The 27,218-nt window shown below is 41.4% G+C and overlaps 3 protein-coding genes across 3 annotated transcripts; 2 read left to right on the top strand and 1 right to left on the bottom strand.

Annotated features, from left to right (window-relative positions):
* Positions 1 to 38: 38 nt before the first annotated feature.
* On the bottom strand, positions 39 to 4,144 carry LOC126387878 (pinopsin-like). Its single transcript, XM_050040621.1, has 5 exons — positions 3,802 to 4,144; positions 2,880 to 3,048; positions 2,179 to 2,350; positions 1,849 to 2,082; positions 39 to 248 (listed from the first exon to the last, which is right to left on the bottom strand). The coding sequence occupies exons 1-5, from the start codon at positions 4,142 to 4,144 to the stop codon at positions 39 to 41; spliced, it is 1,128 nt and encodes a 375-aa protein (XP_049896578.1).
* A 5,235-nt stretch (positions 4,145 to 9,379) lies between these two features.
* Positions 9,380 to 24,946, top strand: LOC126388229 (clathrin interactor 1-like). The gene is made up of 12 exons (XM_050041223.1): positions 9,380 to 9,996; positions 14,256 to 14,360; positions 15,509 to 15,605; positions 16,163 to 16,271; positions 16,730 to 16,927; positions 17,736 to 17,904; positions 18,162 to 18,378; positions 18,464 to 18,545; positions 18,683 to 18,760; positions 19,057 to 19,382; positions 20,518 to 20,701; positions 20,985 to 24,946. Exons 1-12 carry the CDS (start codon positions 9,956 to 9,958, stop codon positions 21,368 to 21,370), a joined length of 1,992 nt encoding a protein of 663 aa, XP_049897180.1. The 5' UTR covers positions 9,380 to 9,955; the 3' UTR covers positions 21,371 to 24,946.
* On the top strand, positions 23,349 to 26,574 carry LOC126388091 (transcription factor sox-3-like). The gene is made up of 4 exons (XM_050040982.1): positions 23,349 to 23,383; positions 25,394 to 25,609; positions 25,778 to 26,026; positions 26,388 to 26,574. Exons 1-4 carry the CDS (start codon positions 23,349 to 23,351, stop codon positions 26,572 to 26,574), a joined length of 687 nt encoding a protein of 228 aa, XP_049896939.1.
* Positions 26,575 to 27,218: the final 644 nt, after the last annotated feature.

Genomic DNA, 27,218 nt, shown 5'->3' with positions numbered 1-27,218 from the left:
AATAATTTAATTTACCAATCACGGTGCTAATGTGACCTCTAAGTTGCATATTGGGCCACTAGCACCAGAGCAGGCCGCTGTACCTGCTGGTCTCTGGATGTTAACCTGGCAGCCGCTGTGTTTTGCTCCTCTGTTGGCGGGGTGGGAGTGTGACGCCACACACACCTGCTGCTGGGCAATGTGTGGTGAACTGGGGTGGGCGGGGCTTCAGAGCTGCACCTGATCATGTACAGGAAACACCTGGAGAACTGAGAGACAAATAAATGTCATATGGAGACACGAGCAGCATTCAAATTCCATTTTCATTCCACAAAAACTAACTCAAGGTGGGAAATCTTTTCTCCCCGGCTACGTGTGGTGGGATGTAATCACAAAGAATGTTAGATACAGGAAAATGCAGGAATAAAAAGTGATAAAAGTGTATAATCTATGGGATTATCACCCCGGTAAAGCAGGCAAATTGATTAATTCTAGCCTGACTTTAGACCTGTGAAACACCACCGACATCTTCAGGTGTGTAGAAAGGTCTGGTGTTGCACCCAGTGAGGGCTGCTTCCACAAATTGGAAAAATAATCCACCAACCAGAGTTTTATAGGTGGGATTAAGAGCTGCCAAGCCGAAAGTAATGACAGCAATGACAGTAAGTGTTGATGATACTGATGCTCCTATCAGGTCGTTGTAAGTAGTGAAGCTCCTAATCACTAATTTCCCTGACATTTAAGTGGAAATTGAAACAGACAAAATGGAGCACAATTTGAAAAATGGTTGATATGCGGTCTGAACGTCTAAGACCTCCTTTTCACCCTCTTTTCAAACAGCTAACATACGGTTACAACATCAACGACTCAATATTGCAAATTTGTTGAATTATTTTGCTAATTTATTCAGTCGCAGATCAAAAGAGAGATGATACTGATTAGTATGTAAAATATTTCTCCAAAGTCATATTGCACTGGAGGGTGAAATGTGGTCTACAGCCATTTAAAATCATGAATCAAATTTTTCAGTAACCAAATTGTATTTTAAATGCTGCTGTGATGAGTTGGACTTTGTATTGTGCATTATGAACATCACATATTATCCTACAAAACACAACAGCTCACTAAATAAAAGTTAATAAATAGCATTTATTGAAAATAGATATTCTGTAGGAAAATACATATTTAGGCAGTTTTACTTTGTGAATGCAATCACATAAAATAAAAAATAATAACAGGTTAACCGACTTGTATTTCTGGTGCCGACTTGCAAGGGGAGCAACTTTAAATCAACTGTTCAACAGATAGCTTACATCCCACCGTTAGTCCAAAGGTCAGTACTCTTTTATATGGAGGCTGATTTCCACCAATGTGATTGAAAAATGTCCTGTAAGTCATTATATTGAGATATTAGGTCAATATACTGACAGAGTTTCTCAATATGTTGCAATATGACATCAGCATTTTGATAAGTAAGTCAGTATTTCAAGAAAGTCTCTTATTATAATGACTTGCTGGATCTTTTTTCCCCGTCACATTGGTTGGAATGGGTTTCCATACTTTTAATTAGGATTCTGGTGTGTCATTGTAAACCATATTTACACTGAGGCTCAGCTGTGTTGCAAAATACAAAATAAACAGTGGTTTAGCAAACCAGTTCAGGTACAGCGAAGCTTTTTGGATATATCGTGTGGTTAAAACACTTTTTCTGTGTTTAAGTGTGACCCTATCCTCTCACTGGTGCATGGTTGGTAGATGTACACATGCTCCTCTGGTTGTGTTTTATTTGGAGTTGAAGAAAAGCAAATCTTATTTAGAAGAATTGAGGAGTTAACTGTGTGTAAGATAGTTAAAGGTGATCGTTGTTACCTGGTTGTTGAGCAGCACATAAATAACAGGGTTGAGGACGGTGCTGGTCTTCGCCAGCAGGGACGGAATTAAACTGGCGACAGGTGGTACCATGCCGGGCCGTCCAAAGGAGGCGAGCATCGCCACAACACCGTATGGCATCCAGCACAATAGGTAGCCCGTCACCATGGAGACCACCATGAGAAGGACACGGCTTTCCCGCCTCTCAGCTGAGGACTGGTTGATCATGGTGACCTAAACACACACACACACACACACACACACACACACACTGCTTTTACAAACATCACACATTACACAGAGGGGTCAAAGGTCATCCTGCACACTCACCTGTCTCGCTACCCCTCGCACAGCCAGCAGGATCCTCCCGTAGCAGAAGATCATGAGCAGCAGCGGCAGCAGCAGGCAGAAGATGAACAAACAGCTGATGTAGGAGCGAGCTGTGGCCGAACGCTGGTGCCACTGGACGGAGCAGGTGGTGCCGGGACCCTCCGGCCCATAGCTGCTCCAAAACACACAACATATGCTCTGATTACATATGATCCATATTTAACATCATGAAGTTCAACACGAAAATCTAAAATTCAGTGTGGTGGTTTTCAAACTCAAGAAATCCAACAGAGCCAAAAATGAAGACAGGACAAGATGAGAAAATATTCAAATTAAATATTTAAATAAATAGCTGAGATTTAGTGTGTGCCGAGACTTCATTTTTTTTTATGTCATTTTGTCTTGTTTGAGACATGCTTATAAGATTTATCAGATTAATAAATGGTCCAATATTTTACTTTGACAGCAAGTAAAAATAAGCTTATTCTCTTGGGGCATTACTGATATTTACCTGTAAAACAAAAGACAAACTAACTCAATATGTCACAGTAACAGATTGTAAATGCACTTACTTCTTACTTCAGTTTTTTATTAAGTAAATAAAGCAGCACCTCTCAGTTTTAGCATCTTCAGGCTGAATAAGTGAATGACTGAATGATCTAATGAGTGAAGTGGTGGGTTAATATTTGGGCAGTACAGACCTGCTCCAGCCCAGCAGGGGAGGCAGAGTCCAGACCAGTGAGTAGAGCCATGAGGCTGCGACAGCGAGCCTGGCCCTGCTGTACTGAGAGGAGTCAGACTGGGTGCTGCGGAGCACCACAGTGTACCGCTCGAAGGAGAGCAGAGAGAGAGACACCAGAGACACAATACCTGACAGAGAGAGAGAGGCTGTAAAGTAAAGCATCAGGTAGAGATCAAACTAGGTCAATCACCTCTCTATTCTCCAGCTGGTCTTCTTCCATGGAGCCCTCCATGGTGCAGCAGCATGTTTCTCCAGGAGCCCACAGCAGACAAACCAAACCCTGGCTCTATAGAGAGGGCTTCTGTGCTTCTACATTACCTGCAGCCCACTGTTGTTCTCTACATGTTGGATGAGCGGGGGGTTTTAAACTCGCTGCTAGATGCTGCCAAATTCAACACACTGCTCCTTTAATAGAAAGTTTTACCTTGCATATATGTATGTCTGCTTCAAGATACATAGTTGTATTATGAGATGCAATGATGGGACACATGTGCCATGCTTTTTAAGTGCAATATATTATGTCTATAACTCTTGTTACAGTTAGTTGAAATTATTTTATGCTACTTGCCTCAACTTGTATAGAGCCTTTCTAGTCTTAAGCGCTTTAGTACTACATGTCACATTCACACTCACACATTCATGCACTGGTGCAAGGCTACCATACAAGGAGCCACCTGTCAATCATCTTAAACACACTCACACACTGATGTCACAGCCACTAGGAGCAGTTTGTTTCAGTATCTTGCCCAGTGAAACTTTGACCTCCTGAACCACAGCCAGTCTGAATAGATTAGAATCATAGACTGTAGATAGATAGATAGATAGATAGATAGATAGATAGATAGATAGATAGATAGTTTTAAATATTTTTCATCACTCACCGAAAAACGCGTTGGAGAAACCGTACCACCGGCACCCGTAGGACCCGGTCAGCCACCTGCCGCGCACGCTGGCCGCGAAGCTGAGCGGAGTCCCAAAGATGCAGACGAGCATGTCGCTGGCGCTGATGTTGACCAGCAGCAGGTTGACCGGAGTCACCAGCCCGGGGAAGCGCGAGAACACCAGCAGCACGAGGAAGTTACCGATGAAGCCCAGCACCAGGATGAACCCGAGGACGACGGCCGCCGCGGTGTGACCCGCCCGGCTCAGCGCGCCGGCGGCGGGGTCCGACACGGAGCTGTGGCCGGTGCTGAGGTTGTTGCTATGCTGCGGGAGGATCACCATGGCAACCTGGTTATCACTCTAAAATGACTTAAAGCAGAGACAGAGGGTCTCGGTCATAAAACAAAGACAAAAAGAGGGGTTAAAGGATATTTTTCAGCTGTCAGCTCAGCGGGGCATTTCTTCAGTCAGCCCACTGAGCACAAATATTTGTCCACAAGATGTTTAAATACTCTCAACGAGTGGATGAAGGGGGTGGGAGAGATAAGTTTCTCTTTCTCCCACACACTTAACGCACCTGTGGGCTGCTCCCACTAGTCTTTAAACACCCCCTCTGTGCTCACATATCTACACAGTTGTTTATTATTATCATTATAGGTTATTTTATTGTGTTTGATTTAAAAGTAACATAAATATTTTAACAGAACTGCATGCACCCCCTCAATGAGAAGGAAATAATTATGGTAAACACAGTTTTATAGCAATAAAAAATGTAGCTGGCTATCTGTTTTCCTTGCTACACTGACATTTGTTAGATAGGGTACTCTAAATAAATCCAAACCCAAATCCTAAATAATTAACACCAAACTAATTATCAGCATAGAAACAAAAACATTAGTCACAATAAATCCCTAACTTACAGTTGATACAGTTTCAATAGAATAAAGATTGAAAAGCATCTCCAAACCTTTAGCGAGACCAAAGACACACTCCCACAATAAAACAACAAAAGAAATAATCACACAAAGGTGCAGACGCTGACGTTTTCCACAGACGACCATCACTTCATCAGAAATATGTCTTTATTCTGTTCCGTTACTCTACTTTATTGTAGACCAGATTGGGGACCTAAATAACTGAGCCAACGTATTAATAATACAAGCTGTGGTCGGCTGAGAGGACGAGCCAAGAACACACTCAGCCTGGCAGCATTAGCTGATGAGATGCTGAAGACACTAATGAACAGTCACAAGAAGAGAAAACCCTCTGAACATACATTGACATTTACAACAACGAAAGTGCTCCACAAGTAAGTTTTAACTTTTCAAATATGACGATGGATTCTGCAGTGTATTATAAAATACTGTATACACACATTGGATCCATTATATTAGACTTTAACTTTTCACTACATTTTATTGAGTTGGCTGCTTTTTATGGCAGAATGACCAACTGGACCAACTGGGTTCTTAAAACCCTCATCCTATACACACACCCACACACAATCTTTCACTGAAACTTTGCTAGATGTGGGTAGTACGATACCTTCTCCCCTCTTCCACTTTAGACAATTACTGTTCCTGCCATGATACACACAACAGCGTTTTAATTAACAGATTACTCATCTGTGCTCGTCTGTCCTTTTGTTGATTATAGGGAGGAAAAAGGAACTGAGCAGCAACACGTGCAGACACTTCCAGTGTGGCCACCCACACGTCCATAGTGCCAGAGTGAAGCTACGTCACTACACTCATCCGCTGTAAATAAAGCTGTCATGGGGGTGGACAGGCGTGTGTGGGCGCTGATCAGGTGAGCAGTGTAGAAATGACTTAACTGCCTGCACGTGCCATGATGTCTCTTCTTTATTACTCTGCAGGTCAATCGTGATTGTTATAAGACACTGGAGGTTGTATGTTTCAGGTTTGTTGTGCTTTTCTCTTTCATGAAAGCCTGTTTCAACATCAGTGATGTTCTCATAGAAAAGTTACTGTTTAAAGTTGACAATCAAAGCCCTGTGACTTTATGTGATTAGTCATCAGCTTCACACATTAATTGATATGCCACCAAATTAGCTCAGTTACTGAGAAAATGTTTCATGTCAGACCCACGCATCTCATCAGCCGCTCATTATCAAAGAAATCAAATCAAACTGTCCGTCAAATACAAACGTCTACATGTTGCTGCTTGACCCAGTGGTCCCTATGTCACTTTATGTAACATGCAATAATAGGGGGTGAAAGACGAGTTTTGATGGTGCACAACAAGAATCTGTGATACATCTTACATTAAGTCATGCATTAAATCATCATGTGTCATGTATTTGATATGTTTTGTTCCCCTTGTTATAAAGTGCTACCCAGGTTTCCGTCAAGTTTTAAACTGCCTCAAATCTGTTGCTTTAACAGTCAGTCTTGCTGGCTTGAACAGAAGTGGAAGAAGTACTCAGATCATTGACACAAAAGCCTGAAGTACACAGACCGAGCAGCTGAAGCAGAACAATGCAGCTGGTGTACCCAGGTGCTCCCTGTAGAGTTTGGGTGCAGAGGATTTGTAGCCACATCATCAGCCATGCTTCTGAAGAGTGTGAGGGTTTGAGGACAGGTCTTTTGACAAGCCATCAAGTCACTATCAGAGACTGCTGAGCGAAGCAGTGATTGGCTTTGAAGAAGAGGAAGCACCCAAACTGGTCTGCAAGATGTCCAGCATGAGGGGTAAAAGCAGAGGGAGGCACACCAGGTGTCACAGCGGAGCCCTCCAGAGGTGTCGTGGGGCCTTTCAATGAAACACCAATGAAGGAGGGTGCTCTCCTGATGACTCCGATGAAGTGATTACCCCTCTCCCACTCAAGACACAAGATACCAGGCAAGTGCTGATCACTCTTAGGGATTGTAAAATCAAGTCCTATAAGCTCAATTTAAGTAAAAGTAACAATAACACAGTGTAGAAATACCTGCATTTAAAATTTTAATTGAGCATAAGTAGCATCAAAATATACTTAAAGATCCAAAGTAAATGTATTCATTATGCAGAATGGCTCCATGTTGTTTGATTATAACTATGGATGCACTGATGTGCACATGTCTTTATTGCAAAAACAATTAAATAATTACAAGCCAAGATCGACACCTATTTTACTCATAACAATTCTTGCATGTGTGGTGTCAATTTGCAATAATCTATCATATTGAGCACATTGTGCAACTGCAGGCAAAAAGTTAACATGTGCACACATCTACTTACAGCATCAGGAGGCATTTCAGTGTCCATTAATCAGTGGAGTCTGACGAGCTTGAAATTAATCACTTCACAATTCATCACAATACAAAGCCCCAATAATCTGTGACAGGGTTTAGGTATTAAACATGGCAGCAATCACCATAATTGTGTATTACATGTAATCTGACGTAGACTCTGATGTAGACTAGCTGTACAGCCTTGGCAGATGTGTGCATGGTTTCCAGTGTAGGCATTTTATTTAAATAAACACAGGTTCATTTATATCAAGCATTACTTTTTAATTAAAGTTGAAAATGGAATGAAATCTCCACTCCTCACTCACAATCTGAGTCAAATACATTTATATATTCACACCCATCCTCTCACTGAAAAGTCAAACTGCTCCAAGGTCTAGCACACTTTGATGCAGTACTTATCTGTTATCACTGGAGGACAGTATACCCCTGCTGTGTGAAATGTCTTTCTTCTCTCCTCTCTCCTCTCTTTGCCTCTTTTCTGTCCCTTTGCCTTTATATCCTCCTTTTACGTTTTTTAAATTCTATTTTGGTATATATGTGGATTCAGACTATGCTGTACGTAGGTCTCTGTCTGTGCAATCATGTCACACACAGACAGTAACCCATACATTTACAACATCCTTACAAAAGACAGAAGTGACTGAAGGTGCTGTGGTTATTTGAACTGTTACAAACACAAAAGTCTGATGGGGGATGAATTTAATCTCCTGCCAACAGCTCCAAGACAAACACCCCCAAACTGCACTTTTGCTTCATGCCTCATTATATATAATCCTTTGGATGTCCTTTACACATATACACCAGTGGATGCTTCCTGTTTTGCTGTAGTGAAGAGGCTCTTCTCTCATGCGCTCTGTCAGAAGTTCCAGCAGAATCAACCAAAAGCCAGCTTGCTAATGCATGAATGTACCAGATGTTTAACACAGTTTTGCTTTTTTTTATATACATGTATATACTTTTTATTTGTGAACATTTTTTCCATTCAATACGTATAGAAACGAAAGAAAAAGAAGAAATAAAAGCAGCACACCGGGAAAATATATGAGGTCATGGGATGTTTACAATGTCATGACAAATGTTCCTAATTTAAAGTAAAGTGTCGTATATGGTACATACAATAATCAGGTGGAGTCTGTCTCATTGGTTAAACAAACACACCATTTTCTCCACCATTTTTCTCCCAATTCTTTTTGAAGTCATGTTGAATATTTCATCTGTTCCAGAAGATGTAACAGTATTAATAAAGAGGGTAACAGTGGGGCAGTGTTTCTGGAGCCAGTATTTTGTAAAGGCCTTTTTACTTGCAACCAGCAGGATCTTTAGTAGATAGGTGTCATCTTTGCTTAGTCCATCAGGGATGTGTCCAAGATGAAGGGACGTGAATTTTGCACTAATACTACAACCCAATTTTTTTTAAATGATCATTGCTACTTCCTTCCACAAACTGAATAGAAGGACAAGACCAAAAACTATGGGCATGGTCAACCATGATGTCTCCACATTCCCCCAGCAGTATCGCTGGTGCCAGTTTGTTTAGACTTCTGTTTGGGTGCTCCGTTGTTCCGATGCATAACATGTAGGATAATAATTCTGTTTGTGAGTGCACCCAACACAGCCTTTGTGATGCAAACTAGATGTGAACTGACACACCCATAAAGGCCTGCACATACAATGAAGACATCAAAAGGACAAAAGCTGTTTTTTCCTCTCAAGCGTGCACATGTATTTACACAAACACACCTACACAGCAAACACAGACACAACCTCACTACAGTGAAGCTTATACTTAAAGCAAAACAAGCCTTTTAAAGAACAGAGCACAAAGTAGTAGCAGAGACACTGACCAGAGTGAAACACACTATTATATTATTAAATTATTTTTACTATTTTCTATGCTTCATACTGCTGCAACTCTTTTAAAATGTTGTATCTAACTGATTTTATGACTTAGGGTTTTACAATTCATGATTTTATGATGTCATAAATTTATAACGTTTTATGGTTTTATGAGTTTTAATCTTTTAATCCTTGTTTTAAACTGTTTTTAAGTGTCCTTTCGTATTGAATTGCCATCATTATGTCTATTTTCATGTGAAGCAATCAGTGCTTATAATGCCCCTATTGTAAAGCACTTTGGCATTTCTTGTATGAAAAGTGGAATGTAAATAAAGTTATATTAGGCTACACAAAACACAAGTGAGGAGACATCTGTCATTTTCACCCACACCTTTCTTTTATTTTGACACATACTGAAACATCTGAAATTTAAACATTTATTTTACATGAACATCACCTTCGTGTACACAGAAGAGATGGGATTTAAATTTGGGCGGTGCTGTAGGGGAAAGTAAGTTTACATTTTATAATTATAAAGTTACACATAGTGATGTTTACAGGGAAGGCAACAGTGTCCATTTTTAAGCCTGAGAAGACAAAAACTCATATCAGCTGAATCAGCTTTTAGAGCATAATGAAGATGAACTCTGCTGGTAAGAACATGTGTTCCCACAATCCTCTCTGCTGAGGTGTCCTTGAGCAAGGCACTGTCAGCACCTGGGGCTGTTCTCAACACAACAATCTTCCTATAAATATGAACAAATACTCTGCTGTATCATCTTTATCGCCTCATTGTTCCCGCATCATTATCGGTCCATAAATACGCATATGATACAGTCCGCGAGCGAGGGAGCATCTCGACGCTTCAGTGACGTAGGCAGGGAACGACGTTTCCGTAGCAACTGGGGCCGATCCGTTCACCGCAGCGGCCGCTGTACTACCGGAGCTGATCAAAGAGTGGGGGGGTTGTCGTCGGTAACCGGATACCTCCTCTGTCTTGTGGGGCGTAGAGACACGGGGGCGACGCAGTTTCGAGGCGGCGAGCCCGCAGTGCCGTGCGGAGATGCTGAATATGTGGAAAGTCAGAGAGCTGGTGGACAAAGCGTGAGTACCGAGGAGCAGGTGGAGCTGTTGGCACTAGCTTAACCGCCAAGCGGCTGCGAAGCTAACCGGCTAGCAAGGCGGCTTTAGCCGGGCAGCATCAGCAGCTTTTATCGCTGACATAGGAGAGGGTACGGGCCGTGACGTCACGGCGATAGCCCCTCAGCTGTTAGCTCCGACTAGCTGGCTAGCTGCCAATCTTCAACCTTGTGTCATAAATAGAGATGTGTTTTTCACAATGGACTGATCCATTGCAAAATTCTCCACGCTTGTTCATACAGGCCGGGGAAAATACAATATTACAAACTGCAAATTAATGTATTTCCGATCCACAATGAAAGCTATCCAGTTAGCTAATTCCGCTAGCATTGCTAAGCCCAGGTCGGCTCTGTGTACTGTTTCTGTTGGTGCTGCTGCAGAATCACGCCCTGTCCCACCCTGGTGATGCCCGCTACCTCCACCCTACTTTCACTTAACATTATATCCCGAGTAGAAAGCTCTACTTTAATGATGGCAAGCTAAGTGGCTAGATAATTGTATGTGAATAGGAAATGTCCTGCCAATTAGCGGCCAGCCATGTCTCAACGAGGCCCATGCCCCCATGGACATCAAAGCTTGTTAGCCAAACAGATCATACTGGAGTAGCTAATGCGGTTGTTACAGCCCACTACATCGTGTTTGTCTGAACACTAGACTAAGCATGTTTCTTTGTGAAGTGTGTCTTTGTGGTATCTATTGTTGGAATGATAATGTGCAGTATAGTGTATGTACATATTTTACTGTGACCAGGAGGAGGGAGAACAACAGCTTCCTGTCCTGTCTGTCAGAGAGGCATGCTCAGTTATATGAATGGCTTTGATGGTACAACGCAAACCCACAAAAATATTGGAAAATGCACAAATTGCCTAGTTAGTTGAGATAACTACATAAACCTGTTTCTTGGAACAAACCATTTTATTTACTAACCAAGTAAACAACTGTTGATAAGGATGGTGTCAATATCTGGAAGGCGAGGTGTGTAGTTTTTAAAGAAGTAGCTTTACAAAGTGCTTTATAGAGCAACAATAACTTGAATCAGCTTTACTGGCCAAGAATGTGAAAATATTCAAGGAAATTGATCATAGTTTTTCATTACACAGAAGTACACATACAGCTAACAACAAGGACAACATGGCTGGACAAAAACATAAACATAGTAGTAGTATAACAAGTAGTTTATATTATTTATTTATTTGTTTATTTCTGATATATGATCCAGTGACTTGGCCAGATAAGTGCACCCCGTGTGTTCATCCTCACACCACAGAAAAGAGTGTTCAGTTTAATAGCACATACACTTTAGATACACTTGAACAATCTAATGCAATTAAATAATAATAATTATTATATTACTAATAATAATACATTGGATTTATATAGTGCATTTCAGGATATTCAAAGATGCTTTACAGAGAACAACAGCAGCAATAATAAAAAAAAAAAGATGAAATAAATCACAGAGAGGGAAATAATGCAGAAAGGGCAAAGTACACTGATTGTAGAGGTTGTAGGCAGTTTTTGAAAGGTGTGTTTTGAGGGTTTTCTTGAAGGTGGAGAATAAGGAGTAGTCTCTGATGTCTTTAGGGAGTGAGTTCCAGAGGGTGGGAGCGACAGTGGAAAAGGCCCCGTCCCCCCCAGATGTGGTTAGTCCTGGTTTGCATCAGCAGACTTAAGAGTGCGGGTGGGAGTGTGCAAGAATTCGCTCTTAACAATGATGATAATGTTCAGTTTTGATTGACACAGTCAGAGTGGTGTTAATTTAACTATTAATTATTGGGATTGTAGTTTGCAGTGGTGTTAAACTGGGCTGCACTATATTAAGAAGTGATTCTAACGTCGTACCCACCCTATTTACAGACATGAGGGGGTAACAATATTAGAAACACATTTCAATATGATGCAATCCAGTACTACACCACCACTACAACCTCAGTAATAAACATGCAGTATAGTTGAATTAACAACTCTCGGAAAGTTTTGACTCCTAAGCTTCCTAAAGGTGGAGGATGTAGTAGAGCTGCTTTATTGCATTATATTGCATAGGGTGTACCTATAGAAGTGGACAGGAAGTGTAACTCCAAACATACCAGCTTCTCACCATCTCCTTTTGTTACAGTGTGTGTTCTCTGCTTGTTAATATATTTCATCTCCTTCAACTATCTTTATCTTTTACTGTTACTGTAAATGAGGTGGGTAATTAAAACTTGGAGGTTTCAGCTCCATGTGGGCTGTTATGTGAGCTTGCATTTTGGTCGCAGTCCAGCAAACAAGGTTAAATGCAGGCTACTATAAAGCACATACAGTGTGGGTGTTGTATTCATACTGTACTGTACTGACTGCACCCGAACACCGCTGAGGCCTTGAAAAATGTTAGAGAACAGCACACTGCCCAGTGACAAGGAAGGTACAGTTTTGCAGTTGCTAAAAGCATCTTAGGGAGATTAATGATGTCTTGCCTTGTGTACATTTTAAATATAGATCATGATGATTTACATGGGTATGGAACTTTAAGACAAAGTTGTCCTTAAGCCCTGCTTTAACATCTTTATTTCTCACCTTTACATTTGCAGTCCTTCAAACAAAATGCATTGTGAGAGCAAAAGTGAGAAGGCTGACATGAAAATGTCATATTTCACACTGAATGCCTGCTCAAAGTTTGACACTCTACACTCTTTGGTTGCCTCGCCCTTTCAAGGACCAATTATATTGCAAATGTGATAAGGAAAAAAGCGAAAGGCGCTAGAAGAAAGTTGCATAAAGGAGAGATGAGTGAAGAGAGAAGTGGAAGGAGATAAGAAGTGGGAATATACAGTATAGGAGCAGCACAGACAGACAGAGAGCTCAACAGAGCTTTAGATGGAGTAATAGACACCAGCTCCCATCAGCTGTTGGTTGTGCCTGGCTGGGCATGATGAATACACTCTATTATTGATCTACCTCAACAGAGCTGGCAGCGGCAGCCTTGCTTTTCCTGCAGATTAAGAGTCACGCTATTATGGAGCTCTCGCTGTCTGTGTCTGTCTTATCTGCTGACAATAACGCAGTCAAAGGCAGCTTCTGTGATCTACAGACGCCTCTTATTTTCCTTTAGCTGGGAGGGTGGCAGAGCTCAGAGGAGGAAAAGACGGAGAGGAAAGGTGCTGTGGAATAAAGGAGTAATGATAGGATGGGAGATAGAGGCGAGGAGCAGGTAATAAAACAGGATAGAAAAGGAAGTGAAGACAGAAATTTACAAAAAGGCCAGGGGGAGAAGGAGGGAGGGATGACATGCTGAAGGAGTTGGAGCAATATATAAGCTGAGGAGAGCGAGAGGTGTGTTTCACATTGCAGTGCTTTGGCTGTGCTTTTTGCGAGGGGTCTGTAGAGCAAGACATGCCCATCGAGAGATGCAGAAAACAAACACACAGCTGGCGAACCCAGTAAAATAAAGAGGGCAGGAAGCAGCAGAGACTGCTTATGGCGAGGTTTGGCCATGTTTACCTCTCTTGTTTTACACACACAGACACACACATAGATGGATACACACACCCTGCTCACCTCACTTTTGCACACCGACTCATCTCCCTCTGTGTCCTGAACAGCTGAATATTTTCTTACACACTATGTTTGTGTGTGTATGTCTGTCATCTGAAGTGCAGTGGTCAGAGGGCTTTTAGAAAGATGTCATTCATTATTCAGTGAGCTGAGATTCTCCTTGTCTTACTTGATCTCATTGTCTGTTGTAATCCTGTTTTCCAGTTATTCTTAGTTTGTGTCTGTGGTGTGTTTGTGCTGTGTGAGTGTGGTGTTGTTGTGTGCAGCAGTAGGTAGACGTCCGTGATATTTAGATTGTGTGTGTAGATGTAAGATATGAAAATGACGCTCTGCTAGTCAGAGGGCTTGTTTGTCATTTAAGAGTTGTTCACATTGTATTTGCGTGTGTTCTGCTGTGTAAATATATCCGCGTGTGTGTTTTCGATTGTCTGTGTTTCGGTCTGCCTCACCTCTGGAAATGTGACGAGCGGAGTGTGAAGGGAGTCAGCACAGAACATTTGCTGATAACCAGCTAGGCTGACTGACTAAAGGAGTGACAATAATAAGTGTTGTGTTCATAGTAGGTGAAGAGAAAGACAAGAAAGTAAAGCCACAGGGTTTCACCTTTTACACGTATGAAATATTGATGGAAATAATACATTTATTTTATTAGTGTAATTTATGATGAAAACATATGTTTGTGTCAACAGCACCAATGTGGTGATGAACTACTCAGAGATTGAGTCCAAGGTGAGAGAGGCCACCAATGACGACCCCTGGGGACCCTCCGGACAACTGATGGGAGAAATAGCCAAGTATGTTTAACACACAACATACACACTTACTGTGTGTGCACACAAATACATGTACCTTATCCCTGAGGCGGCAGGTATTGTGTTGTTACAGTCACATTCACACAAGATGCTTTTACCAAGAACAAATAAGAGTTCTGTTAAAAAGACAACTACAGCCGTATTTACACAGGACTAGTATTTTCTTGGGGACCTCATGTGATCTAATAATTACCGTCCTATGTCTGTGTTTCCTGCATCAAAGCAAAGTCTGTATTTTACGCAAAATCACTGACATTATCTCCCAGATATGATGCACACAGTCATGAAATTCCACTCTACACAACACAGAAACACCACACAGCATCACCATCAGTGATGTACAGTATTATTTACCTCCTTGTATCTTTTTAACGTGGGTTAAACAAACAGAACTACGGAGCCCCTGATGTCCTGAAAGGTGATTTTTTTTTGTTATCTTGTTCACTCAAATTAAATTATCTTGTGGAAAGTTGTTCCCACAAGAAAATTATGTGTGACTTGTATCCATCTTGAGGGAACAAGTTGTTATCATGTGTGCACAAGATAATTATCTTGTGCACACATGATAAATAAATTGCTCCCACAAGATAATTAAGTTGTGTGCACAAGTTAAAATATTTCACCCTTGGGGACTTTAGGGGCTCAGAACCAATTCTGCCCCACAGTGTCACATGTTTTGCTCTGATTGATAATTGAGCTTGCTTTCTCTGAGAACGGGTCTCCATGCTGTGTGGTGAGATGAGCCTCCCACACCCAAAATGCTGTCAAAACCTAATTTTGTAATTGCTAATGCAGCCTTCATAATTTTGGACAAGGGAGCAGGCTGAAACAAGGTGCGAAGAAGGCAGAAAACCTAAACACGATCCCAAATCAAAGAGATGCCAGTTCACACAGGACTAATATTATCACACAACCTCTGTGTTTGGTGAAATATGGTTGGTAATTTATGGTGGAATTTTCACTTGATAAATTTTGGACATTTGCATGCAAATTACCAGAGGTCCCCAGGTAATACTTGTCCCCTGCGAATAGTCTCTGATTACTAGACCTGACTCACCTCTGGTTTACCTGCCTTGGGTTTTCCCAGCACTATAATTTTTTTTTGATTGTGTGTGTGTCTGTGTGTGTAGATCTACCTTTATGTATGAGCAGTTCCCAGAGGTGATGAACATGCTGTGGACCAGGATGTTGAAGGACAACAAGAAGAACTGGAGACGAGTCTACAAGGTATGGTAACACTCTGGTTGGCAGGTTGGTTGGTTGTTTCCCTGGTGTGCCTATGTTGTATCTGTGTTGTACTGTTTGTTTTGTCAGGATTTATTAAGCTGATTCTCAGTGCTTCTTTGTGCCCACAGTCAGGCACCCACATGGTCTCTAGTGTTTGCACGACTGACTGGATCAAGACATTTTTGGCCTGTTGATTCACTGTTTTTCTTTCTTTTTACTTAAATATAACAATAAATGCTTTTTAAATATTGCACACATACAGATATACAGTATGACTCCTGCATGTGTCATATATTCAATCTCAACCAGATTGTTGTGTTCTGCCCACATAATCATAACACTGATATGCAAAGATTGGATTGGATTTTTTTAGAGAGCAGTTAAGCCGAGTTAAAGAGAGGGCATAGTCAAGTAAAGCTGAACTGACTCTATATCATTTTTTTTTAGGAAAGATTATTTCTCACTAAGTAATTTTGGCTACCTTCCCCACATAGTTAATTCTCTTATCACGTCTCTCACTCCATCTCTTACTGTCTCTCTTTATCTCCCTCTGCAAGGCTTTACTGCTGCTGGCCTATCTGATCAGGAACGGGTCTGAAAGAGTCGTCACCAGCGCCAGAGAACACATCTATGACCTGCGATCTCTAGAAAACTACCACTTCATCGGTGAGTCTCTAAATGAAAATCACTTACCTCAGCAATGGTTTAACCTTTTCCTCTTATTCTTCTACTTTTATTTAAATTTGAGGTCTCTAATGTGGTTATTAGCTGCAATCAGAAAAATCACATATTGTCCAGAATAGAAAGGGTTCATCCTCTGGGGAGCATGAACACAGTGTCCTCAGTAAAACTTGAATTGGTCCATTTGATTTTGATCATGCTTGTGTACAAGTAGAAGGTTTGGCTTGATCGTGGTTCAGAGGGAAGGGTCACATGTAACCAAAATCACGAGGATGGATCCTCTGGGAGCCATGAATATCTCAAATTCTAAGTCACTTAGTTTGTAGCACACCTTGACATTGACCAATGTGGGGTAACCAAAATTGCCATTCACAAGAAATGTCACAGCTGTTTGGACAGAAGTCCTCCTTTTTTTAGTTTCCTGTGTTTGTGTGTCTGTCCAGATGAGAACGGTAAGGATCAGGGCATCAATGTGCGTCAGAAGGTGAAGGAGATGGTGGAGTTCATCCAGGATGACGACAGACTGAGAGAGGAGAGGAAGAAAGCCAAGAAGAACAAAGATAAATATATTGGAGTCTCCTCTGACAGTATGGGAGGAGGAGGAGGAGGAGGAGGAGGAGGGGGAGGAAGCATTAAGAACTGTAAGTAATTCACTACATCTCCTTTGACAGCCTGAGTCAGATGTGGATTAAAATGACGATAATAACTTCCTCTATCCAGACCCAGAGGAATTAAAATGCATTGGACGAAGGATACCATGTACAGAAAGCATGAGACTTTTTGAATGAATAAAAAAATTAAACTTGAATTACCTGTGCTGACAAGGAATTTAAAATATTGGTTTATTGACTGGTTGACAAATCTCTAAGTCTATAAATGTCATGTATTTGAATAAATGACAGCTCAGAAGAGCCCAAAGAGATGTCATCATGATATGAAACACAAAACACCTTCCTTTCTTTGGACAATCTGTAACCTCTTGAGCAAAAGTGAATGTTTTCTCTTGTCATGTAGCACCAATTTCAAAAGTATTTGCATCTTTCTACTGCATAGACAGCTCAGTTTTGTGAAAAGACGATCTTTCCAGTGATGAAATACTCAAATACTGAACCATTATTAGATTATTCAATTAGTTGATTGACAGAAAACGCATTGATTTGATCATTCGAAACATTAATGATTTGCTGTTGTTTATCTTTGTTAATTTTATAGTTTTTGATTTTGTTAATCAAACACAAGAACAAGAGATTTGATAGACCAATTAATCCAATTAATTTATCTGCTTTTAGTGCCTTTATCTGTTATAGATCAGCAGTTGTTACACAACACTGTAGAGCTGAAATGAAGAGAGATTGTATATGTTCTTTGGTGGATACTTGTGAAACTGCATGAGTTTTCAAGTCTCGCTCTTTCTCTCTCTTTTGTCTTTTTCTGTGTTCTTCCTTCCAGCTAATGAATTGGATCGGAGTAAGTGGGATGAGGACTGGGATAAGAGCAGAGGAACTTTCCCCTTTAGTGAGAAGCTCGGAGAGATCAGTGACAAGATAGGCAGCACCATAGACGACACACTCAACAAATTCAGAAAGAAGGAACGAGACGACTCACCCGACAGAATCAGGTAAACATACACACTTTTGAAACATCTGAACATGGCTTGTTTTAAATGGTCTGAGGGTGTAAAGTCACTACTGTTGCACATCAGATTGCTGTTGGCCTCCCTGTTAGGTGTTTAAATTCATCAAACCATTGTGTCTCGGATTATCCATCACATAAGCAAACACACACTGGTGTACAATAACTGCAAAGCAACCAAACATTCTAGCCTAATCTCCTGGGTGCTGCTTCTCATACGTCCTTCCTGTCTGGTTGCCATAGTGACAACGAGGAGGACCGAGCCTCGAGAAACGGTAGGCAGGAAACTCTTGAGTTTAAAGACGAGGAGGAGACTGTCACAACAAAGAGCATCCAGATCACGCAAGCAACAGAAACTACGACCACCACCACGCGGAAACGTAGCGGAGCAACGAGCAGCAAGACTCTGGACCTGGGCGCTGCGGCCCACTACACTGGAGACAAGAGCCCAGAGGAGAAGGTACTCACACAAACTCTCACACTTTTCTAAATGTGAGATACATTCTCAATTATTAACCACCGTGTCTCTCTGCTTCTGCCTTTAGTCATCAGTCAGGCAGTCTTCCAGTAGCGGTCTAGCTGACCTGCTCGTGATTGACCCCTTATCCAATCAGAGCACTGCAACAGGTAACTACTAACTTACACACACACAAAGATAAGGAAGACATAAAGATGGTTTTAAAATCTGTGTATGTGGTGTATAAGATGTGTCACTCTTTGTTGGACTTCTGCGTACTTCTTCTTCTGTGCGTTCTCCCATGCAGGTGGCAGTTCGGACCTCATCGGTGGCTTTGCTGACTTCTCCTCTCCTGCAGCCTCTGCCAGTCTCCCAGCCTCCACCGGTAAACTTGTTCTTGCTTCTCTCAGCTCTTCCTGTAGTAATCTGAGGGTGCTCTCACATCTTAATTTGGTCTGGACCAAAGAAAAATGACCTGCAATCAGTGTTTTCGGGTCCGCACTGGGGTTCGATTGACTTACTAACTGGGCAAACATGTTGGGTGTGAAGTGTACTTTTGTGCATGCACTCTTTTAGTACAAGGCAAGGTCCGCCATGACAACAACCAGGTTTAAATTTAGGACGCAGTGAAGGACAGTTTGTGTCAAAATCACAACTAAACACATCATTACTCTCTGCCAGCTGCTGCATCATCCAATGGAAATGGAGACTTTGGAGACTGGAACGCTTTCTCGGCCAATCCACCAGCTTCGTCTAGCTCCGGTCCCTCCCAGCCCGTCACTGACCTGTTTGGCAGCGTCCAGTCACCCACAGCCCCGACCTCTAATCCCACCGCCACCACCCCACCATCTGCCGAGCTCTTTGACCTGATGGGTGGAGTTAACCATCAACTAACCAATCCACACACAACACTGAGTGCCTCTCAGAGCATGACTTTCTCTCTGGGAGGGGTGACGCCAGGAGCCTCTGTTGCTATGCCAGCCATGCCCCTTTCTCGCTCTCAACAGGTAGGTACGGCACACCTCAGAGGAGGGCATAGTTTGTCTCAAACTGTAAGAATATATGAAAATGTTTTACATGATAAAGTCCACTGAAATAATAACCCAGAAGTTTCCACTGTGTATTAGGCTGGATCTCACAGGAAGTGTTTTAGCAGCTGGAGGGGCAAGCAACATGTCTCGCGTGTCTGTGCTCCAGGTGCCAGGCATTTTTTGCTTAAGTGCCCTGAACTCCTCGAGTTAAAAAAACTTAAACTCAAAGCGGAAAAGCACTCCACGTCATCTCTTTTTTCATCGTTTTTTTTCCCAATTGTCTAATCTGATTATTTGAAATGGTCATGACAACAAGTTTACAGTGGGTAAACAATGGAGGAGAAACTGGTGGTATAGCGGTAGTTGGATACCCAGAGCTATACAGCCTGACGATCAATCTGCCCCTGAGTCATCCTAAAATATGCCTGGAAACAGCCATCATTGAGGCAAAGCTCCTGGACCAACTGGTAGTACTCCCCATGATCCACCCTCTTTCTTAGGGTCTCATGTACCCACACAGATCTCTGTTTCCCTGTACCCAACAAACTATTTACTGACAGCCTCTCACCCTCAACCAGAGCTACAGCAAGTGCCCTCTGTCTGTCCATTTTAGAAACTAGATACTAATTACTGTGAAAAACAAACAAAACAAAACAAAAAACAGCAGATTGATTACACAGGAGGGTTAGTGTAAGGACGTACTGGGGTGGTTGCCTGGCAACAATAATAAAGGTGCAGCAAGCATTTTTTTTACTAGTGGCATTCAAATTAAAAGCCTTTTGCAACCTGCAAAACGCTGTCTGTGAGATCCGAGACTTAAATGGTCCAATTAATAGTCTAAGTTAACAGTGCAATAAAGATGTGAAAGGTGATGACACAAACATTCAGCATTGCTGCCAACCTGATCAAGATTTGTGTCAGTGCACCGTAAAAGACTGCTTTTTCCCCCAGTTTTCAATAAGTAAAAAGTATTACAATCCAGTTTGAGGCTGTTAATTGCTTTCAGTTTTTGATTTTGGATTGTTAACAGTATGTTTTTTTTTCCTGTATACATAAAAAACTATATTCTGTCTGTTTTACCAATATGAAAAATATTTGTAATTTATTTTAGAGCTTGGGAGGCATGACATCTCAGCAGCCCATAGGACAACAGCAGAAGGTCGGTGTTGGAGGTCCAGGATCGTTAGGGTCAACCTGGTCTGACCCCTCCGTCAACATCAGCCTGGACTTCCTGTCAGCAGGCCTCAACCCCACGAAGACACCGCCCACACTCAACAATATCATCCAGCAACAAGGTACCATGTTTCATACTGGGATTTATTTCCTCTGTGTATTTTGCACAGCATGTCGATGTAAAGAAATAAAAAAACGCTACTATGCAGGGTAGCTGCAGGTCTTGTATTAAATCACCAAGTGATTAAGTAGGACAGGTTATTGTCGGTGAACATCTGAAATACACTGTTTAGATTGTACTGGTCAGTGTTTTTCTGACCAACCTGTCACACATTACAAGGTTTTATTACACAAGTAGTAACTCAGAGAGGACTAACTCCTTCCTGTCCATATATGTCCATGCAGGAGTGCCTCCCAACCTGTTGGCCCAGAACTTCGGAGGACTGAGCCTCAGCTCCCCGCCCCATGTGACGCCCATTAGACCACCAGCCAACGCCATGACAATGGGAATGCCTGCATCTATGGCAACTGGCATGCCTGCTTCCATGGCATCAAGTATGCCCCCTTCAATGACCACGGGTACCATGGGGATGGGGGGAATTCCTGTAAACCAAGGCATGATGGGAATGAACATGAGCATGAATATGGGCATGGCCGCTCCAGTGATGATGGGTGGTATGACTGGCATGGGCGTGCCAGGAGTAGGGATGGGCCTCACACACTCCATCACCCCAGCCGTGGTTCCACCCAAACAGGATGCCTTTGCTAACTTTGGCAGTTTTGGGAAATGAAGGAGTGCAAATGCGTGTGAGTGAGTGTGAGTGTGAGTGTGCATGTCTGACATGTCAGGAGTGTGAACCACAGGAGGACTGCTGTACTTGAAGACAACCTTGCATGTTTCTCTCTCTCTCTCTCTCTCTCTCTCTCTCTCTCTCTCTCTCTCTCTCTCTCTCTCTCTCTCTCACTGCTTCTGCTATCTTTGGCGAGCTGGCACCAGTGATCGTTCATCAGCCCAGTGTGTTGACATGATCTTGGAGGTGGGAGAGAGCGCCGTCTGGTGCCCCTCATTCGGTTAAAATTATGTGTGGGATTATGTCACACAGTGGACACCCGAAGAGCAGGGACGGTGTCAACCCACAGCCTATAGTCATTACTCTCCAGTGAGGAACGGATCCTCATCTTTACCTGTTTTATATATGAACTGCAGTATGTCCCCCCTCATTACAAAATAAACACAGCAAAAAGTTTCTCTGTAACTGCACGGAGAGTTCAATCAGTAACTCTAATGAAAATGGCTTTGTTGCCTTAATTTTGCATCGTAGCCTCAGATATCATGTTTTATAAAATGACATCCAAATTCAATCACAAAATTGAAGCCATCACTTTATTTCCAGGGAGTCACACTCCTTTTCCTAACAGTAGAGCAGTTAAAAAATCTGGAGTATACTGAGCCCATACTCTGGTCCTCCAGCAGAGGGCAGGATGGGTGTATGTGTTGGGATAACACTGTATGGTACTTATTCTTGAGCCATATTAGGATGGATGAATAGCATATTACATCCCTTTTCTCCCCTGTCCTTTTGTATCAGGCTTGTAGCAGTTCACAGTAACTCAGTGTACAGTAGGACACTTACTGATGTTTAAAAGAACATGAGTGAAGCCTTGAACTGCGGAACAAAAGTCCCTAAAATGCCAATGGACTCTTTCAAACACAATAATCAGTCACTGGTAAAAGTGATACTGTTCCTCTACTCTCCATTCTGGATGTCCTTGTCAGATTCATTCCTGATAAAGGGGTCAGTCAGTATTTTAATAAGAGTACCATTCACGGGTAGTTTCTCTTGATGCCCTCTCTGACATTGTCTTACCTCAGGCATGATGTTGTAGGACACGTGACTTTATGTAAGCATTGCTTTCTGACCCACATAGATCTCTTCTGTTCATTCTACTTCTTCATACAGACACTGTTTATGTAAAGAGGTCCAGAATCATGTTTTTTAAAGAGTATTTGCCAACTGAGGGTATACGACGGTCGCCATTTACAAGACAGTACAGTACAATCGTCTACATTTCTTCCATGTGTAAGGCCGCGGCTCACCTCTGAATTTTTGGGTCGACCCAGCAATGAACCTTTAATTACATACATTTCTTTGCCAGCAACAGATTTTCAGCCCACAGCTCACGTGGTGGTCTCTTTGTGTGCACCTCACACACTGTGTACTAGAAAACAACCACCTTTACATTTGACATGGGTTAGATACATTGGAGGATTTTTTTCATTAGCTGCATTTTAATAAATGATTTCTAAGGCTAGCTGAGACCAATCTAAAGGGTTTTTGGGGTCTCGAGTGAAGTGTGTGTGAGAAAAGAGTGAATGAGTGTGTGTGACTTTGTGTATGGGTATAGTTTTCTCTGTTTGATGTGCAAACACAGCTAAGCAGAGCCTCTTGTCATTTTCTGAGGCGCTGCTCTCCAAATGACCAAATCTTTATTTTGTTACTCTCAGAAGGATGATTCCATAGCTATTAGTTTAATATTTTATTAGTTTACTTGTAAGGTTATGTTCATATGAGAGAGCTACTAATACATAATTTAGTTGACTGGAATCATGTTTTTTTTTTTTTGGTTTTTTTTTTTTTTTTGGTTTTCGGTACAGCTTGTTTTATTTGATTGTACTCTATATTTTCTGTACTTCATTCGACATTAAATTAAATTATAACAATGAAGAGTCAGGTCTTATTGATATTTGCATTACATTTGAGACTGAGCATGGCCATGGTAGCTATCATTGAGAACAGCCTTAGGTGAGGTTACATTCTGTAGAGGTGGGATCAAGTCATTGTATTGCAAGTTGCAAGTAAGTGTCAAGTCTTTCCACACAAGTCCCAAGTCAAGACTGGGAAGTGCCAAGTGCTAAATTTGGGGTTTCAAGTCCTGAACAGGTCATAATGTGCAAATGTAATGCCATTTTAACAACAGAGTAATGATAGGCTACATTAAGTTTACAGAAGCCATGAATGTGTTTTAAAATTTGCATTTAGTTTTTTAAAACACTAGTTTTTATTGACCACTTTTAGTTTTTGTACACAAACGAAAATCAAACAAGATCACTTTTTCTGACTGGCGCTCAGGAATGTACTGTTAACGTCCAATAACGGTCTCTGTTTTCTGGGTATCAGACAGTTTTATAATTTTCCACAATCCGGATTCAAATTTGAAACCAAACCAATCCTACCTGAGACACAGATCAGATTCAAACGGCAGACAGGATCGAAACTGGGTCCAGGATTTGTAAAGGCTGCCTGGCCTCAGTGGGAGCAACTTCTAAATTTGTTAGTAGTAATGGCAGGGTGAAGTCAGAAACTGTCACTTCAGGTTTATGTCTAGCAGCAGCAGCAGCAGGTGTCCAGGTCAGGGCTGTGAAGCTGCTTCCATCTGGGGGTCAAGTCTCCCCGCTCCAGGTCACCCAGAGGTAGAGTATCCACAGAGGGCCTGTGTGTGATGGTGCTGCTGGAATATGTGTCAGCAGAGACATAGGAAATAAAGATTAAATGTTAGGAGCAACAAAAGTGAAAAATGTTGGAAAATCAAAATTATGAGACACAAAGTCAAAAGTTTATTTTCTGTTAGGGACTGTTCGTTATTTGTGAAAGGAGAGGAGGTGGTGCAAAAAGGGGGAGGCATGTCAAATAATTATTTATGGAGTGGGGATGGACTTACGGTTTTTTATTTTGGCTTAGGGGAGGTGCATATACTGTATCTTTAAATGGTTGTGTTTTGCATTAGGTTTACTGGGTTTTACATTTTCTGACATCTGACATCAATTTTCTTTAAACATTACAAAAATTACAATTTATCATAGCCAGAAACTGTGAAAACAGAAATCCAACTGTCCTTGCACCCATCATCTGCCACGTGTCCATCAGGAAAAAACATAAAGAATCTGAGCTCAAAATAGTGATATTTCATCAAAATCCCTTTTATCTATGTCTCATTTAAAATTTGGCCAAAAATAAACTGTTTGCATGAACTAACCAGTATGCATGACAAAAACTGAGGCTTTTTTCAACTCCAGAATTTCATCTTTAACTTTCAAACATCAAAGGGTAAGCTTTAAAATCTAATAACTAATTTATGGTGGAGGGAGGGTCATGCATTTTCCATCAGTCACACAGGGAGGGTCAAGGAAAAGAATTTGTAGTTTCGGGTAGGGTAAAAAGAAACTTGTATTGTATTAAGTCCGAATGATAATGCACAAACTGAAAATTCTGACTTTTTTAAGTAAAATAAAAGGCTAAGTCAAAAGATACAATTATCACATGAGGTTTATAATTTTGGTATGTACATTAAAGTTTGTTTAAGCAGAATTCTGACTTCTGTCACATTTCATATGTTTGACATGATTATTTTTTATTCTGTCTTCCCTATTATGTCATCTGTTTTGTTCCTTTTTCTGGTACAAATTGGTTTCCTTGAATCTGTGAAATGTGTCTTGCAATCAGCATTAGTTGTGTGAGCTTTAGTTCATATATACAGAACTCAAAAAATAGATGATTTGTGCCCTAACGTGTATTTAATAATGAAAGGGAAGACAATAATAATAACAATACAAATCAGTAGGAATTTGACAGATACACACTGGACAGTATTTTTTTTCATGAGGTGTTTTGTCTATAGCCTATGTATTTTTGCTGTTAAACATGTTTGTTGTCCTACTCAGGCATGTGTAATGTACCAACACATACCTTGTGTCTCATTCTGAATGTTCTCTACAACTGCAAGTGAACCAGTAAATCCCCAAATGTCTCCTTCAGATCTGAGACAGATGAGAGTGGATACATTAAACGGCCGCCGAATGCCTTCATTGTGTGGTCCCACATCCACCGATGTGCCCTCTGCAAAACCTACCCGGAAGCTATTATGACAGAGATTTCTGTTAGGCTGGGCCGTGAGTGGTCTAAGCTTAGTGAGGAACAGAGGAGGCCCTTTTATGAAGTGGCTCACAAACTGCAATACATCCATAGGCAAAAAATTTCCTGGTAAGGACAATCACACAGCTAAATGGCAGCAGCTGATACCCACTAGAGGTTCACTGTTGTGTGTGTCATGTGCAGATATACAGTAGCATGTGTTTTCAGTTTGAATCTGTCCTGGTATGGATGGTGAACCTCTGACTTCCACATGCTCTGCCGCTGCCTATTGCCAGATCATAGGTATCGCCCCCAGAGGAAAGACAGACAGTGTTTGTCCTCAGGGCAGGAAGCAGGACAGGACCATGGTGTTTCCTTTTCACAGGCCATGACTCCAGCTCAGTCCAAGTTGCAGGGCCCCAGCATCTTTCCATATCCTGCCATGATGGCCCACACTGTGCCCTACGATCTTAACCCAGCTTTTTGCTCATATAATCAAATGGGCCACTACTCCAGGGTCCAGATCTCCCATCAAAGGTTAGGCATCTTCGGTTAAGGTGTAAGGTGTTTATTTCCTTAAATGCTCCTTCCACAGCCCATGTAATGAATTTATTCTGACAACTAATAAACTACAGCTAATATTAATAGTTAAATACACAAATCAACATGCTTTCTTTTAGATGTCTTTAAAACAGCAGCAAGTAGAGAATGATTTGGTCTTCAGACACAAGTGTTCTCAGTTTTATTCCTGGAGCTAAGACGACTTCCTTTTACACACAGACTGTTACATGATACTTTAAAAGGGTGTAAGGATTCACAGAATGTAGGGTTTAATGACATTTGCTTTGACACATTCAGTGGAGCATTTTTTAATTCACTTCTTCTGGACTTAATTCAGGATATTCTACAGATACTCAAATGCCAGCAGCTCCACAGAGGAAGTGAAGAATTACAACACCCACCTGCAGACCTCTGAGACTGCACCTGAGAGCCTTGAGCAGCCTGATACTGTCTCCAGTCAGCAGCTTTCAGCCAACAACAAACTGGAGTGTAAATGTGAGGATAGTGTTGATGTGCTGAACTGATCCAGGAGACGCTCCTCGCACATAAGGCAACACTGGCAATGATATTTAGAGGAATCTATATTTGATTATATATCACCAAACTAATAAAATGCTCTGTGACTACACCTGCTTTTATTATTTATTTTAAACGATCTAATACAAAGTAAATATTCTGTCTTTGTTTGGATTGCATAATTTGTAATGTTCACAAGTTAATGCAAGGAACATTCACATCAAATCAATCTGTTGTCTACAGTGCAAAAAGCATTATGTTCCCTGATTGTCAGCTGTAATTACATTCAGATCTAATGCTTCAGCACCACAAGCAAAGGTGAAAGGTACACATACTTCCTTTAGTACTATTCTGATGCATGCACTGACACTTTGTAGTTTGTCTGCCTCAGAGCACAATGGTTTACTCCCCCATCGCCTCCATCTATTCAGCTGCAAACAGGTCAAGAAACATTACATTAAGGGACTCAGAATACATGCATTCAAACTCTGTGGAAATAAAAGATAGATATGATCAAAAACTTAAAGTGCAACACTGCCAAATAAAAGAGCATTTGGAGAGGTGTAAAAGTGGTCAGGGTTTTTTTCATGTCATGCCAGGACATGAATCTTTATATGTTTTGAATATGAAAGCATGCAAATGTTAAGGATTT

Source organism: Epinephelus moara, chromosome 3, assembly GCF_006386435.1.
Source record: "Epinephelus moara isolate mb chromosome 3, YSFRI_EMoa_1.0, whole genome shotgun sequence".
In the NCBI taxonomy this organism is placed as follows: domain Eukaryota; kingdom Metazoa; phylum Chordata; class Actinopteri; order Perciformes; family Serranidae; genus Epinephelus; species Epinephelus moara.
This window is presented reverse-complemented; position numbering and strand designations above follow the sequence as displayed.

Coding starts and splice junctions, on each gene's coding strand:
- LOC126387878 (XM_050040621.1), bottom strand. CDS start 4,144: ATGGTGATCCTCCCGCAGCATAGCAACAACCTCAGCACCGGCCACAGC. Junction 2,351..2,879: donor CCCCTGCTGGGCTGGAGCAG/GTCTGTACTGCC, acceptor GTTTTGGAGCAG/CTATGGGCCGGAGGGTCCCG. Junction 2,083..2,178: donor TGCGAGGGGTAGCGAGACAG/GTGAGTGTGCAG, acceptor GTGTGTGTTTAG/GTCACCATGATCAACCAGTC.
- LOC126388091 (XM_050040982.1), top strand. CDS start 23,349: ATGGCCATGGTAGCTATCATTGAGAACAGCCTTAG. Junction 23,384..25,393: donor ATCATTGAGAACAGCCTTAG/GTGAGGTTACAT, acceptor TGTCTCCTTCAG/ATCTGAGACAGATGAGAGTG. Junction 26,027..26,387: donor GTCCAGATCTCCCATCAAAG/GTTAGGCATCTT, acceptor GACTTAATTCAG/GATATTCTACAGATACTCAA.
- LOC126388229 (XM_050041223.1), top strand. CDS start 9,956: ATGCTGAATATGTGGAAAGTCAGAGAGCTGGTGGACAAAGC. Junction 14,361..15,508: donor CTGATGGGAGAAATAGCCAA/GTATGTTTAACA, acceptor CTGTGTGTGTAG/ATCTACCTTTATGTATGAGC. Junction 16,928..17,735: donor GGGAGGAAGCATTAAGAACT/GTAAGTAATTCA, acceptor TCTTCCTTCCAG/CTAATGAATTGGATCGGAGT.